The sequence below is a fragment of the Mesoplodon bidens genome, assembly GCF_964165515.1.
Source record: "Mesoplodon bidens genome assembly, chromosome: 16".
In the NCBI taxonomy this organism is placed as follows: Eukaryota; Metazoa; Chordata; class Mammalia; order Artiodactyla; family Ziphiidae; genus Mesoplodon; species Mesoplodon bidens.
This window is the reverse complement of record NC_138173.1, coordinates 76,765,053-76,778,140: the sequence shown is the minus strand read 5'-3', so window position 1 is coordinate 76,778,140 and position 13,088 is coordinate 76,765,053. Positions and strand designations below refer to the sequence as shown.

General features: G+C 63.5%; 1 protein-coding gene across 1 annotated transcript; it reads left to right on the top strand.

Moving 5' to 3' along the window:
• Positions 1 to 10,747: 10,747 nt before the first annotated feature.
• LY6D (lymphocyte antigen 6 family member D) lies at positions 10,748 to 12,138 on the top strand (the record flags this gene model as incomplete). Its single annotated transcript, XM_081258627.1, has 3 exons — positions 10,748 to 10,799; positions 11,589 to 11,687; positions 11,903 to 12,138. 3 exons carry the CDS (start codon positions 10,748 to 10,750, stop codon positions 12,136 to 12,138), a joined length of 387 nt encoding a protein of 128 aa, XP_081114753.1.
• Between the last annotated feature and the right edge of the window lie 950 nt (positions 12,139 to 13,088).

Genomic DNA, 13,088 nt, shown 5'->3' with positions numbered 1-13,088 from the left:
CTGCTCCTCCCTCAGTCACCTGGCAGATGGCCCCTGAGCACCTACTGTGCGCCCCTGGCTTTGGCCCTGGTACAAGGCAGGGACCACAAGGTCCCTGTCCTCGAGGGGCTTACTGGGGGGAGGTGGCTAGGAAACAGTGAGCCTCAAAGTGAAAGGGACCAAGCTTCTCCCCAGCGACCCCCAGCATGCCCAGGACCGCCCTCATCAGGTCTCCCTTCACACCCAGGGCCTCAGCTCCCTCACCCTGGACAGGACCAGACACGCTGAGGGCTCAGTTCCCTCCCTGGGGCGGGGCCTTGCCCAGGCCTGCAGTCTCCGCCTTCACCCCACCTCCCACTTGCCCCTCACTGCCCATCTGTCTGTCCATCCACCTGTCTGGCCCAGCGGCACTCCCTGAGTGTCCCCTCCAGGGGCAGCAGTCAGACCCAGCCTGACCATGTGGTCAGGGGGACCCCTGGGCTGACAAGTGGGGAGGGAGCAGTGAGGCGCCCCTGAGAAGGAGGGTTCTGGCAGACCCGGGCGGGTGGGGGGCACTGGGGGGCCTGGGACAGCGAGTGGAGGGACAAGAGCCCTCTGGCCGACTCAGCCTGGGCAGTGGCAGGGCGGTCATTCCTCTGCGCCCCCTCGTCCCCCACAAAGTGCCTCCAATAGGTCATGGTGCCTCCCCAAGCCTCAGTTTTCTCATCTGACCATGGGGATGGTAACTGGGCAGTCCTGGGGGACAGGGTGATCTCTGAGCCTCGGCTTCTGTGGATCCGGTGAGGAGGGGTCTGGGACCACAGCCCCTCGGAGGTCCTCACAGCAAAGAGCCAGCCCCTGCTGGGCGCCAGGCCCAAGGTATGAGTCCATCTTCTCAGTCAGTCCTCCAACAACCCCGGCCTAATATCCCATTTCTCAGGCCAGGAAGCTGGAGCTCAGAGCCTTCCAGGGAAGATGTGCCCGCACTGGGCGGTGTCACCAGCCCCTGCTGTGTCTTCTCAGTAGTAACTCAGAGACGGGTTAGTCACTGCTACCACTGTTACCAAATGGAACTCAGGTCCACTCGCAAAGCCAGTCCACTCACACCAGGTTGTGGTGAAGGAAAGTGTGGTGAAGGTCAGGGCACAGCTTCGACCCACCAGGAGCTGGCAGCTCTGTTCCTCTGCTTGGCCAAGGCCTTAGAGGGCAATGTCCTTCCTGGCACTGGTGGCTCTGATGGCACCACCCTAAACATTGCTCCTAACTATGCCAACCCCAAAGAGACGTTTATTCAGCCTGCTGTCAACACCACTCGTGAATGAATCCGTTTAACCCCAAACAACCACGGAAGTTGGCCCTCTTATTACCCACCTTCTCCGGACAAGGACATCGAGGTGCCTTGAGATAGACCCTCTAGCCCTCTGGGTTCTGGGCTGGCTGCGAACAGGAGTCCCCTTCGGTCAGGCTCACAGGCTCCAGTGCGCTCTGCACAGGACAGGTTGGGGGAAGCAACTCATGCTGACCCAGCACCACTGGGCTCTGAGCTGCCAGGGGCGGCATCTCAGGAACCCTGCTTAGCGGCCCCGTGCTGCAGGTGTGGCAGCCGAGCCAGTGTCCACGGGGGACGGCGTCTTACCCGAGCGCCCCACTCGCTCCCCAGGGGCCCCTGCCTCCCTGCTAGCACTTTCCCTTCCCCGGAGGGTTGTGAAGCTCTAAAGGCAACTGTGCAGCCTGCCCTGTGTCCTTCTAATCCCGTACCCACCATTTCCTAGGGCTTTGCAGTCCCAGAAAGGGACGGGGTGAGCACAGGGCCTGACATTCACTCCAGAGCCTGAAATCCAGAGCAGATAAGTGCCCCCACATGTGTCAGAGGGAGGGGAAGACAGCCTGGGTGTGGAGAGTCACCGCGTCACTCCCTGACCCCAGGTGTCACGGGAGCGCCCGGTCTCCGCAGACCCACCTGCGCACACAGCGGAAGGCTCTCTGGGACACTCACACGCGAGATCCCGGAGCCCAGAGCGGGGCTGTGCCTGCAGTGCCCACGGCCCCAGGCAGCAGGACCTCCCGGCGGGCTGGCTGGGTGGGTGTGCACGGAGCAGGCACCCATGGGCCCTGGCCCTCTCTCCGCAGCCAGCCCCAGAGACATCCTGGTCATGAAGTCCTGCGCCCTGATGTGCCCCAGCAGCACCGTGTCCTCAGACGGCCTGGTCCTCTCCGTCTCCTGCTGTCAGGGCAGCCAGTGCAACAGCAGCGCGGCCGTGGGTCTGATGGGCGGCCATGGGATCCTGAGGCTCAGCGCCTCTGCCAGGCTGCTGTGGGCGCTGCTCCAGGCAGCCGGGTGAGTCCCCCCGCCACTGCCACGGGCCGGCCCTGGCTCTCTCCTGACCACTCTCAGCCTGGACTCAGGCTGCACGGGGTCCGTCTGCAGCCCACGCATCCCCCCCACAAACCCCAGCGCTGGCAGGAAGAGCCCTTGTTTCCCTGTCACTCCTCCCTGCTCCCCCCAGGCCACACCAGCCCCCCTCCCTCAGGGAGCCACCGATGTGGGGACACCCTCAGCCCTCTCCAGGGCTCCTGGGGTCCCCTGACCATCCGGGAGTGGGATGGGCACCTCGATTCTCCCCAGCACCCGCCATCCCACTTCAGGGGCTTCCCCTGGGGCTCCGAGAGGTCCTGCCTCCCAGGACCCCTGTGCTCCGTGGCCATCGGGTCCCTCCAGCCGCCTCCCGTGCGGGCAGAGGCAGATCTGAGGGTTGGGCTTTCCACGCGCCCCGCCGGCCACCCCCCTGCCCACGCGGACGCTCGTTCGTCCACAGTTGGCCCCTCTTCCCCTCGCTCTCCCACCTTCCCGTCCACTGGTCAGCTAGAACGTTCACGCATCACAGACCCACGGGGCCTCCTTCTTTCTTGCCTCCGGGGCTCAGGGTGCTGAAATCGGGGAGGGACGGAGCCTCTGGAAGGCCACTGGCACCCCTGCCAGCCCCTGCCAGGTGAAGTTAGACCTATCCCACGGTACCCTGGTTGCCCACGGGGGCAGCATCGGGACTGGGAGGTGGCCCTACCTCCCCCAGAGGCGACCCCCCAGGGTGTTGAGAGAGAAGGAATAAAGCTGCAGGGCTGCTCTGAGCTCAGTCTGAGACGTGGGGTCCGGTGAGTTTTCTCGTCCTCGGTCTTGGGGGCCCCGCTGTGCCTTGGAGGGGCAGGTGGCACTTTATGAGGGGGGTCCTCAACAAGGCACATGCTCAGGTGGGGATGCAGCACTTTCCTCTTCTCTAAGAAGCCAACTTCTGTCCTGAACCCCCTTGGCCAGAGAGGCAGAAACATGCTTTCAAGCAAATCCCAAGTTGGGGGCTGACACGGCATCCCCCGGGTAGCCCCTCGGAGCCTCAGTGTCCCCCAGCATGGGTGGTCAGCTCTGTGCCCACCCCTGCCCATCGTACATCCCCGATCAGGGCACGCCAGGCGCCCGGAGCTCTGAGTCTCCTCCCAGGGCCCAAAGCCCCCAACTCTCCAGAAGTTTTGCTCCTCCACACGTCTGCCCAGGGCCCTTCCTCAGGAGCCCGTCTACCTGCCCCAGAGGGAGGAAGGCCCTTCCTGTTCCCGGCAGCCACCTCTCTGGCCCCAAGGCCTGTGTGCCCAGCCACTGTTGGTCCCCTGCTCCTGTAACAGGGCAGTGGTGGCCGTTCCGTCGGGGAGCACAGCGGTCCCAAGAAGTGCAGGGCAGCAGAGGTTTCAAGCCAGTGGGAGGGGGCCTGCCCTCTTGTGGGACTTCTGCCCGCTGTCTGCACCTTGGGCTGTCTGGAGGACAAGATAGGCTGAGGGTGCCCTGCCTTGAAATAAGGGTGTCAGGATTCCCTTGGGGGCCCTCCCAGCCCCCAGCACAGCCAGGCCTAGAGGCCCAGGAAGAGGTGTTTATGGGGCACGTATGGGGCAGCCATCCCAGCAGCAAAGGTGGAGCTCAGGGTTGGACCACTCCACCCAGCCTTAGAAGCTTGGGGTTTCTTCTCTTAACGAAAGTGGAAATTTCCTTTCTTGCCTCTCTTGTCTGACCAACCTTCCCTCTGGGGCAGGCCCCACCCCTACAAGTCCCAACGGAGAACCACAATGGAAGCCACATGACGACACATGGCCACCTCCTCCAAGAGCTTCTGTGTTCAGAAGTAGGGGTGGGGCAAGGGGGCTGTTTCCAGGTGAAGACACTCACTCTCCCTCACTACAGATGAGCAAACTGAGGCACAAAGAGCCTTCCGGACCCTTTCCCGGCCCCCTGGTTCCTGGTGGGGGAGTGGTGGTCTGCACCCAAGCCTGAGTTCTCTCTACGCCCACCTACAGGTGCCCCCCAGTCATTAAATCAACAGACACTCAGGGATCACGTGGACACTGAGACACCACGGTGACACAGCAGACCTGGGGGCCGTAGCCCGCAAACCGACAAGCAAAGGTGGGCCCGCAAGTTCTGACGGGGACTCGGGAGGAGGTCGGGTGCTGCAGGGCTCACTGGCCTCTCAGAGGGTGAGGCTGTGGCTGTGATCCTGACCACAGGCAGGCAGCCGGACGGCAGGTGCAAAGGCCCGGAGGTAGGGGAGGGCTGGAGGGACTTCAAGAGGACCCCTGGCGGGAAGCCTGAGGGTGGGCACCTGATGCTCCAGCAGAGCAGGGCTCTCGGGCCGCGGGGCAGGGAGGCTGGCTCTGACCCTGGAGCCCCCACTTCTGCTGCTGGTTTAGGGAGGAGCGTTTAGGGAGCGGGGGGGTGGGGCCGTCCATGGAAGGCTCAGACTTCGACCTGTTATTTCTGAAATCCTTGAGGGAGGGTGGGGTGGGAGGGCAGGGAGGCAGCTGGAGCTCAGAGGGCTTGGGAGCAGGGGTGGCTCTGCAGTCTTCTGGGTTAGAAGCCCAGACCGCCACCCAGCAGGGGTCCTGGAGCACCAGGCCCTCCGTGTGCCCCGGGCTTTGCAGTCAGAGCTGCTTCCTCTGCTCTGGGCACATCCCTTGGGGCTCCTGGGCCTCTGTGAGTCACCTTCCCTCCAGCCAGGGGGGCCACCCCTGCTCCCTTCTTACATACGTCCCAAGTTATGATGGCACAAACCCTCTGATCCCCTGAGCCCCTGGGATTGTAGTCATGAGCTCCTGGCAGGCCCAGACTGGGACCCACCTCCCTGCCCCAGGGCTGTACCCACACCCAGAGCGGGCTGCAACAATATGCAAACTCCTGGACCATGACTGGTGCCAGAGCCGTGTCCCTGAGGCCACCACGCTGAGCAGAGAGCGCTGGAGCTGGGCTGTTCCGGACTCCAAGCTCAGCAGCTGCCTGAAGCCTGGAGGAGCAGACACCCGGCCCCGTGAGGACCGAGTGCCACCAGCTCCCAGGCCACGTGGCTGCTGCAGATGCCGCCCTGCTGGCTCCCATCGCCCTGTGCCCGGGAACCGTGTCTGCAAAATGCAGGGTCTGCAGAGAGGCTGCCCACGTCTGAAGTCGGGGCCTCACTGCAGACTGAAGTCTTCCCCGACACATAGTCCCAATTCCACAGTTTCATCAGCTGTTTCCAAAAAACTTTTTTTTTTAAATTCTAGGTTGTCCTGGCCATATTTTAGTGGGGCTTAAAGAGTGGCAGCACCCAAAAAGGGGTCATTTCCTGTTCCCAAGGGGCAGGGGACAAAGTGACAGGGGTGCAGGGTTGCCAAGAAAAGGAATTTCCACTGCCCTGTGTAAGGGGTACTAGCGCCAAAGGCGGACAGACACGGAGCGCATGATTTGTATTAGACATTTATTCCCCTCTTAAGGGATAGGATCAGTGATGTCCTCCCAAAGCCTTTCTCCTCCCCAGTTAACATAATCTTAAATAAAAAGGGAGTGTCTGCATGTGAGGTGTTGCAAGTTCCAGAGCTGCCTGCCAACCACCTGCAGACCTAAGGCTCTCAGAGTGCCACCAGGTTTCACTCTGTGGTCTTTGAGAATTACTGTTTTCTCTTGTCAGGGGTAGGTGTGCGTATAAATGAGAAAGGGAAGAGGAGAAAGGAGAGAGGAGATAGAGAAACATCCCTGTAGTTATTTCCTAGAGGACATGTAAGAGGAATGAGTAGATGGGTAGATGGTGGATGGTTGAATGGATGGATGGACAGATGGATAGATGGATAGACAGATAGAAGATGGATGAATGCATGGATAAAAGGATGGGTGGATACATGGATGGATAGGTAGATGAGTGGATATACGGATGTGGAGGATGGATGGATGGATAATGGATGGGTGGATGGATGCATGCATGATGGATAGATGGATGGGTGGATGGATGCATGCATGATGGATAGATGGGTGGATGGGTGGGGAGGTGTTGGGAGCAAGTGAGGACAGAGAAGTGAGGTGGACAGTGAGAAGGGCCCCGTGGTCACTACCCCAGACCCTATACCCATGCCTTCATGGAAGGATGCGGCTCACACCCGAGGGCTTCGCCCTCATCACCCAGATCCCCAAGTCCCAGTGTCCTCTCAGCGACACAGCCAGAGAAGCTGACAGTCAGGGCCCATGTGGGGCTTCGTGGAGAGGTGCCCAGTGCTGTTTCTAGGAGCTGCTGTGAGCAGGCGTCCTGTGAGGCCTCTCTCAGGGGGATTGGTCTCTCTTGGCCCTAGGGCTCCTGCCCAGCCACTCCTGGCAACAGGCTGTGCTTCAAGGCAGGGAAGGGCTGCCCATGTGGCTACTCCCTGGATTTTTGGTTGGCAGAGCAGGAAAGAGGGGCCCCGCATGTATGAGAGGCCAGCGCAGAGGGGCAGAGCCGGCCTTGGACCACAGCCCCAGCCCAGCCCAAGGATATTATCTGCATCCAGAAGCCTCGCCCAGCGATGGGGAGAAGGTGTCTCTGGAGAAGTGCAGCTGGTGGCCAGGGTCCCAGGGGATGATCTAGGATGGATGGGGCCACGTCAGGCCCTGGGCAGTTGGTGAGAGAGACCTACATCTAGGCCCGCGGCCCTGGGTATAAAGGCAACTCTCCTGCGCCAGGAGGGAGGAGTGGAGAGGCCAGGGTGAGGGTTACAGCCCCATGCTGGGGGGCCAGGCCCAACTCTGTCTCCCACTCACTGACTGGGTGACCCTGGGCAAGGCCCTGCCCTCTGCATGTCAGCTGAGGGAGGCCCCGTATGCGAGCAGGTGTGTGACTTACAGGAACAGAGCAGGCCCGAGGGAGACCCTGCATCACTCCACTGCCTGACTCAGGGGAAGTCACCTCACCCCAGCTGGGGAAGAAGAGAGAGACAGAAAGGGAGCATGACCCCCAAGGCCATGCACGGCCCCTGAGCCAGACCCTGGCTCCCTTGCCAGGATGTCCTTCCCCACTCCACCCTGGGGAGAGCCCCCCTGGGTCCCTCGGCCTCCCTGATCATCATGCTCACGTGGGGTACACACAGAGCCTCACATGTCCACCCCCTCGACATCTCCCCAGCTAGTCGGGGGGCCCTGAAGCCTGGACCCTGTCTCTCCTCGTTCAGTCTCTGTTACACCCTCTGTGCCTGGCACGTGCTGAGTCCTTCTAAAACTCTGTTGAAGGAATGAAGAGGGGGTGAATGGGGTGCCTTGATGTGGAGGGAAGTTTGGGGGTGTAGCTGGGGCCAGGGCTGCCCTTTTGGTGACCTGAGCTGAAGAAGCCTGTCTCAGCCTGAGGCTTGGAGGCGCCCACCCTCAGCCCGGGGCAGGCCTGGGGGCCTTTTGGAAGGCCTGGGGTGCCTGCTGTGCCACGCTGAGCCAGGCGCTTCCCTCTCTGGGCCACACTCCTGCTCTGTGTAACCCCAGTGGCCCTGGCCCCTCTCCCATGCCCAGGCTGAGACGAGGGGGAGAGGGCAGGAAGGCAAGGTGCAGGGAGCGGGCCCGGGCAGGAGAACCTCAGCTGCAGGCAGAGACCTGGGCTTGTCTTGGCGTCTGGCTTCCTGGCCAGCTGAGTTCAGGGAGCAGGCAGGGCTAGCGGGTGGGTGTAGGGGGTAGTATTCCCTCCAAGGCCTCTCCGGGGTGTCACACCTGCTGGTACTGTCAGGTCTAGGGACCCAGGCCGATAGGAGGGCTCGGGTTCCGGAAAGCAGCTGCTCTCTCCAGCATGTGAGGGCGGAGGGAAGGAGGGGTCAGTGGTGACAGAAACAAGTGCCAGTTTCTGCCCCACTCCCAGATGACCTGGTGCCATCCCGGTCCTCTCTGGTCCTTATTTCCTCACCAGTGAAAGGGGTTGGTAGGGGACGAGCTTCAGGGCTCCTCTCTCCCCTGAACCCGGCCTCCAAGACCGTGGTGGCCAGAGCACTGCCTGCAGGAAGCCCTCCCCGACTGCACCATCCTGATAACTCCCAGTTCTCTGAGAGCTCCTGTCATTGGAATCACCCACTTTCTCCCACAAGTAAAGTGTATCTGGGGTTGATGTTTCTGCTAGGAAGCCCCAGGGGAGGCAGCTCGCGTCCTCGTGGGCAGCCCTGCCGGGGCAAAGGCCTCCTTCCCACAGAACAGGACCAGCTGCCGCCTCTGCTCCAGTGTCTAGCCCTGCCACCAGGGCACACAGCCACGTAAAAGCCTGAGGTGCCTCACGGAGGTGGATTGGGGGTACAGGGCCCCCTCCAGCCCCACATGCGGGGAGCCCCCTGCCCAGCGCCCTCACGCCCAGGCCTCCACTCCCAGTCGGCCCGACATCCCTCGATCCTGCAGCGCCACCGGGCCCGACAGGAAATCCAATCCCCCAAACCTATTTTTCCAGCAGCTTCCATGACCCTTGGCCCAAGTAGTCCCCACTCCCCACCTGCCATCCGCCACCCCTTGCCCTGTCACTGAGCCCTGTGCCCTGCTTCCCAGGGCCTCCTGGGCACCCTCCCTCCCACTCCGAGGGAGGCCTCGGAGCTCAGAGTGACTTTCTCTGGATCAGGGCCCAGGGACCCCCACGTCACCTGCCTTGTCAATCCAGACCCCAGCTGCCTTAAACAAGCCCCAGGGACCAACCAGTAGGACAGGCAGCCTTCGCGGGCTCAGGAGGCTGATGGGGGGCTGTCTCGGGGGCTCCTGCCTGCCCTCTCCCTGTGCCTCCCAGGATCCTGGAAGGCACCGCAACACCACCCCTCCACCATCGTGTAGGTCCTGCAGGTCTAGTGACTGCTTCAGGGTGGGCACACCTCTTTGGACCCCCAGCATCACGATATGCACCCTTGACTCGGCAGGGAGGAGGTGAGGCCCAGCTCAGGAGCCAGCTTGCCCGGGGGCCTGCCAGGAGGAAAGGCCAGGGGTCTGGAGCCCAGACCTGACCGGCCTGAGCCGCTGCTCCAAAGAGCCTTAGGCTGGCCCAGATCCCCACAGCAGGCGCTGCCCCACCAGACCCTCAGGGGCGTGTCCACCGGCAGGTTCGGCTGTTGGCAGCGGCCCAGGGCCGACCTCCATCGGTGCCCCGGCCCCACTCAGCGTCATCACAGCCTGCCTCTGCAGGTCCCACCCGCACCTCCCAGCAGGGTCTGCCGGGCACATCGGAGAAGTAGTGGGGTCCCAGGGCCAGCAAGCAGACGGGGAAACCTGCGGGGAGAGGGACAAGGGAAGGGGGAGCCTATGCGCAGAGGTCCGAGTCCCCGCTGTGAGCACGGCCGGAGGGGGAAGGTGGGGCGGGACCTGCCTGGCAGCCCCCAGCTGAACCCCGCACCAGGCGGGACCCTAGGCCTGGCCTGGAAGAGCACACACTGCCTTTCAGGACCAAAGCAGACACAGAGCAACTGTCACAAGGCAGGATGCAGGCAGCTGCTGGAGGAGGGTCGGGCTGGAGCACGGCGGAGGGAGCACTTGGTGAGGAGGGGTCCTGGGGCCTGGAAAGATGGGAGGCAGGGGCGGTGGAGACGATGGGGGGTTGAGTCTTTGCCTCCACACCACCCCCTCCCCAGCAGTCCAGCCCCTGCCCCTCCTCCGAAGCCCCAGGCCCCCTGGACTTCACATCCCTCTCACCCAGTTGGTGCTCACCTCTCCGCAGGCACATCTGGCATCCACGTCCCTGCCCCGAGGGCTTCTCTTTCCCCTTCTCCCCCAGGTCCAGACATCTTAGTGAACACTTCACTTCCCTAGGGTCTTTTCCCAGGACCCCTGGGGGTCAACCTAGCAACCCAGAGCCCCCGGGAGCCCAAGAATGCAGGGCCTGAGCCTCCTCCTGCACCACACCCCTCGGCCACAAGCACAGCACTGGGCACACCCAGGGCACCCACACAGGTTTGGGACTCTGTGACCCTATCTGAGGGTGGAAGTCAGAGACAAAGTGGAAGGTCAGAGACAAAGTGACCGGGCTTCCCTGGTGGCACAGTGGTTGAGGGTCCGCCTGCCGATGCAGGGGACACGGGTTCGTGCCCCGGTCCGGGAAGATCCCACATGCCGCGGAGCGGCTGGGCCCGTGAGCCATGGCCGCTGAGCCTGCGCGTCCGGAGCCTGTGCTCCGCAGTGGGAGAGGCCACAACAGAGAGAGGCCCGCGTACCGCAAAAAAAAAAAAAAAAGACAAAGTGACCAGAGCTGGGCAGAGGACAGAGAGAGGAGGCGGGCTGCAGAGCCAGCTGAGGCCGCTGTCCACAGCCCAGAGAGGGGCAGGCGGTGGGGCGGTGGGGGGGTGGAGGGGTGGGGAGGTGGGGGGGTGGGGGGTGGAGCTGGGGCAGAGATCCCTCCAGCTGGCAGGGCAGGGGTGTGCCTCACTGGAGGGCGTGGGCCAGGCAGGGAGAGGCAGGTCCCCACCCCTCCCTCCCACCAGCACCTGTCCCAGCTATAAGGCCTCCGGAGAGGAGGGGCTCCCACTGCTCCGGGGAACGCCCAAGATGAAGACAACCCTGCTGTTCCTTGTTGCCCTGGCTGTGGCTTCTGGGCCAGGTGAGGGGCTGGCTGGGGGCTGGGGGTAGTGGGGAGCCGGACCCTGGAAGCCTGGAGTTGCTCACCTCTAGGCACAGAGAACCTTGGCGTTGTGAACCCTAGAACAAAGTGAACCCCGCATCTTAACTTTGTGGGATCACAGACTTAACAATATTTCAGAATCAGAGAATCAACCCCGAGAATCAGACATTCTAAGAGGGAGCGATGCTGGGAGTTGTCTTGAGATGCCTCTCCTGGGGAAAGACAGATACCCAGGGTTCAGCCCCTGACCCCCCTCTCCAGGGCCCAGGGCCCTCCTGGGTCACCCTCCCCCCCAACCCACAGGCTCAGCATGGCCAACCTGACAGCCTCCGGGACCCCAACGCAGCCTCAGGTCCTCACCGTGGGCTGCCACCAGGAGACAGCCCCCAGGGTGGGGACTGCAGCCAGGTCCTGTGAGCCACTATTAGCAAATCCCAGAGCCTCTGATGCCCCTGGGGAAGGGTCTTCAGTGCACCCCATGCTGGCCACCTCCTCACTGGTCCTCTAGGGATGCCCGGCACGGGACAGCTCCTCCGTGTGGGGTGCCAGGGCCCCAACAGACGGGGACTGCCACCTCCCGCCTCCTGAGGCTGCGTGCAAGACCTGAACCCTGGCGGGGCCCAGGGACCTCGGAGGGGACTGGCCTAGGGCAGGGGTGACAGACGGCTCTGTCCAGGAGGAGTCTTTTCCGGCAGTAAACCCAGGCCTCCCTGTCTCCCTGGGAGGTCTCCCTGGGGCCTGCTGAAACCCCTACACCCTCGCCCCCAGCCCAGGCTCTCCGGTGTCACGTATGCACAAGCTCCACCAACTGTGAGAATCCTCAGACCTGCCCAGTCAACTCAAACTTCTGCAGGACCGTGACCAAGGGTGAGCGATCTGGGGGAGGGGAAAGGGACCCCTGCAGGACACTCCAGGGCTCTGTCTCGGTGTCCCAGGGCTTGGAGGATCATCCCTGGGGAGGATGGTGGGCGTGATCTCGGTGACCGTCCGGTCCCGGTGGCGATGGAAGCTGGGAACTGGCACTTGGGAGGCCCTGGGGGTGGGAGGCGCTGCCGGGCCTGACCTCGCCCACCCGTCCCCAGTGGAGCCCCTATCTGGGAACCTGGTGAAGAAGGACTGCGCGGAGTCGTGCATGCCCATGCACAGCCTGCAGGGCCAAGTCAGCACGTGGTCCTCGACCACCCTGTGCTGCCAGGCCGACCTGTGCAACGAGAGTCAGCACAGCGCTGCGCCCGCCCGCGCCCTGCTCACCAGCGCCCCCCTCGGCCTGGCGCTGGCCCTGGGCCTCCTCGCCCTCACCTGGGCCCCCGGCCTGTGACCCTCGGGACCGGGGCCCCACCCCCTCCTCTCCCTGACCAGAATGGGGGCTCAGACACCCTGGCTGGGGACTCCCCTGGACGGTCTAGGGCAGGGCGGCGGGTGCGGCACGAAGAGCTGCTGGCTTGAAGCCGCCCCTCCCCCAGCACAAGAAGACGCCCCTCCCTGAGCAGCGCGGGGAGGAGGGGGACAGGAGGCATTCGGCTCCCTGCAGGCTTCAGATTCATTCTGTCTGGTTTCCGTTTATTTTTCTACCCAAAGCCCTGCACAGGAATAAATGGTTGCAAACCAGTGTGGTCGTGTCTGTGCTCGTTACGGGGGTAGAGGAGGTGGGGGGGAGCCATCCACACAACCAGGCCCCCAAGTCCCAGGGTTTGTCACCCAGGGCCAGTCTTGGCAGCGTGCATGATGCCTGGAGGGCCACCGTCACCCTTCACCCCCGGAGGGGACACGACCCTCCCCAGGCACCTCCTCTGCAGCCCCAGACAAGGAGGGCCCTCCTGGGGGAGGCCTGAGTAGGCGCGCCGGCAGAAGTTTGTAGGTGGAGCAGGGATGCGAGGCCATAGCTCTTCACCAGGCCGCCGCCAGCCTGCCTGAGACCACGCGGTGGAGCCCCTCCCTTGCAGGGCCGCCCCGCGCACCCTGCCAGCCCTTCCCCCACCCCTCACGGCCAAGCCCCGCCTGCCCAGGCTCGCCCGGGTCCCACCTTGTCCTACCAGGTGACCTTGAGCAACACCCTCTGCCCGCGGCAGGTCTCTCCCGCTCCGCGCTCCCGTGGGCTGCGATCCGACCGTAGCTCCTGCTGCGGCGGGAATATTCCGAGGACCAGCGCCCCCGCCCCCACGCGGTGGCCACCGGAGAGCCGGGCCTTGGGAGGAGCTGCCAAGGGGGGCATGCCTCTCCCCTCCCTCAGAGCCCACTCTGTGCCCTCGGCACCCGGCACCCGGGGCA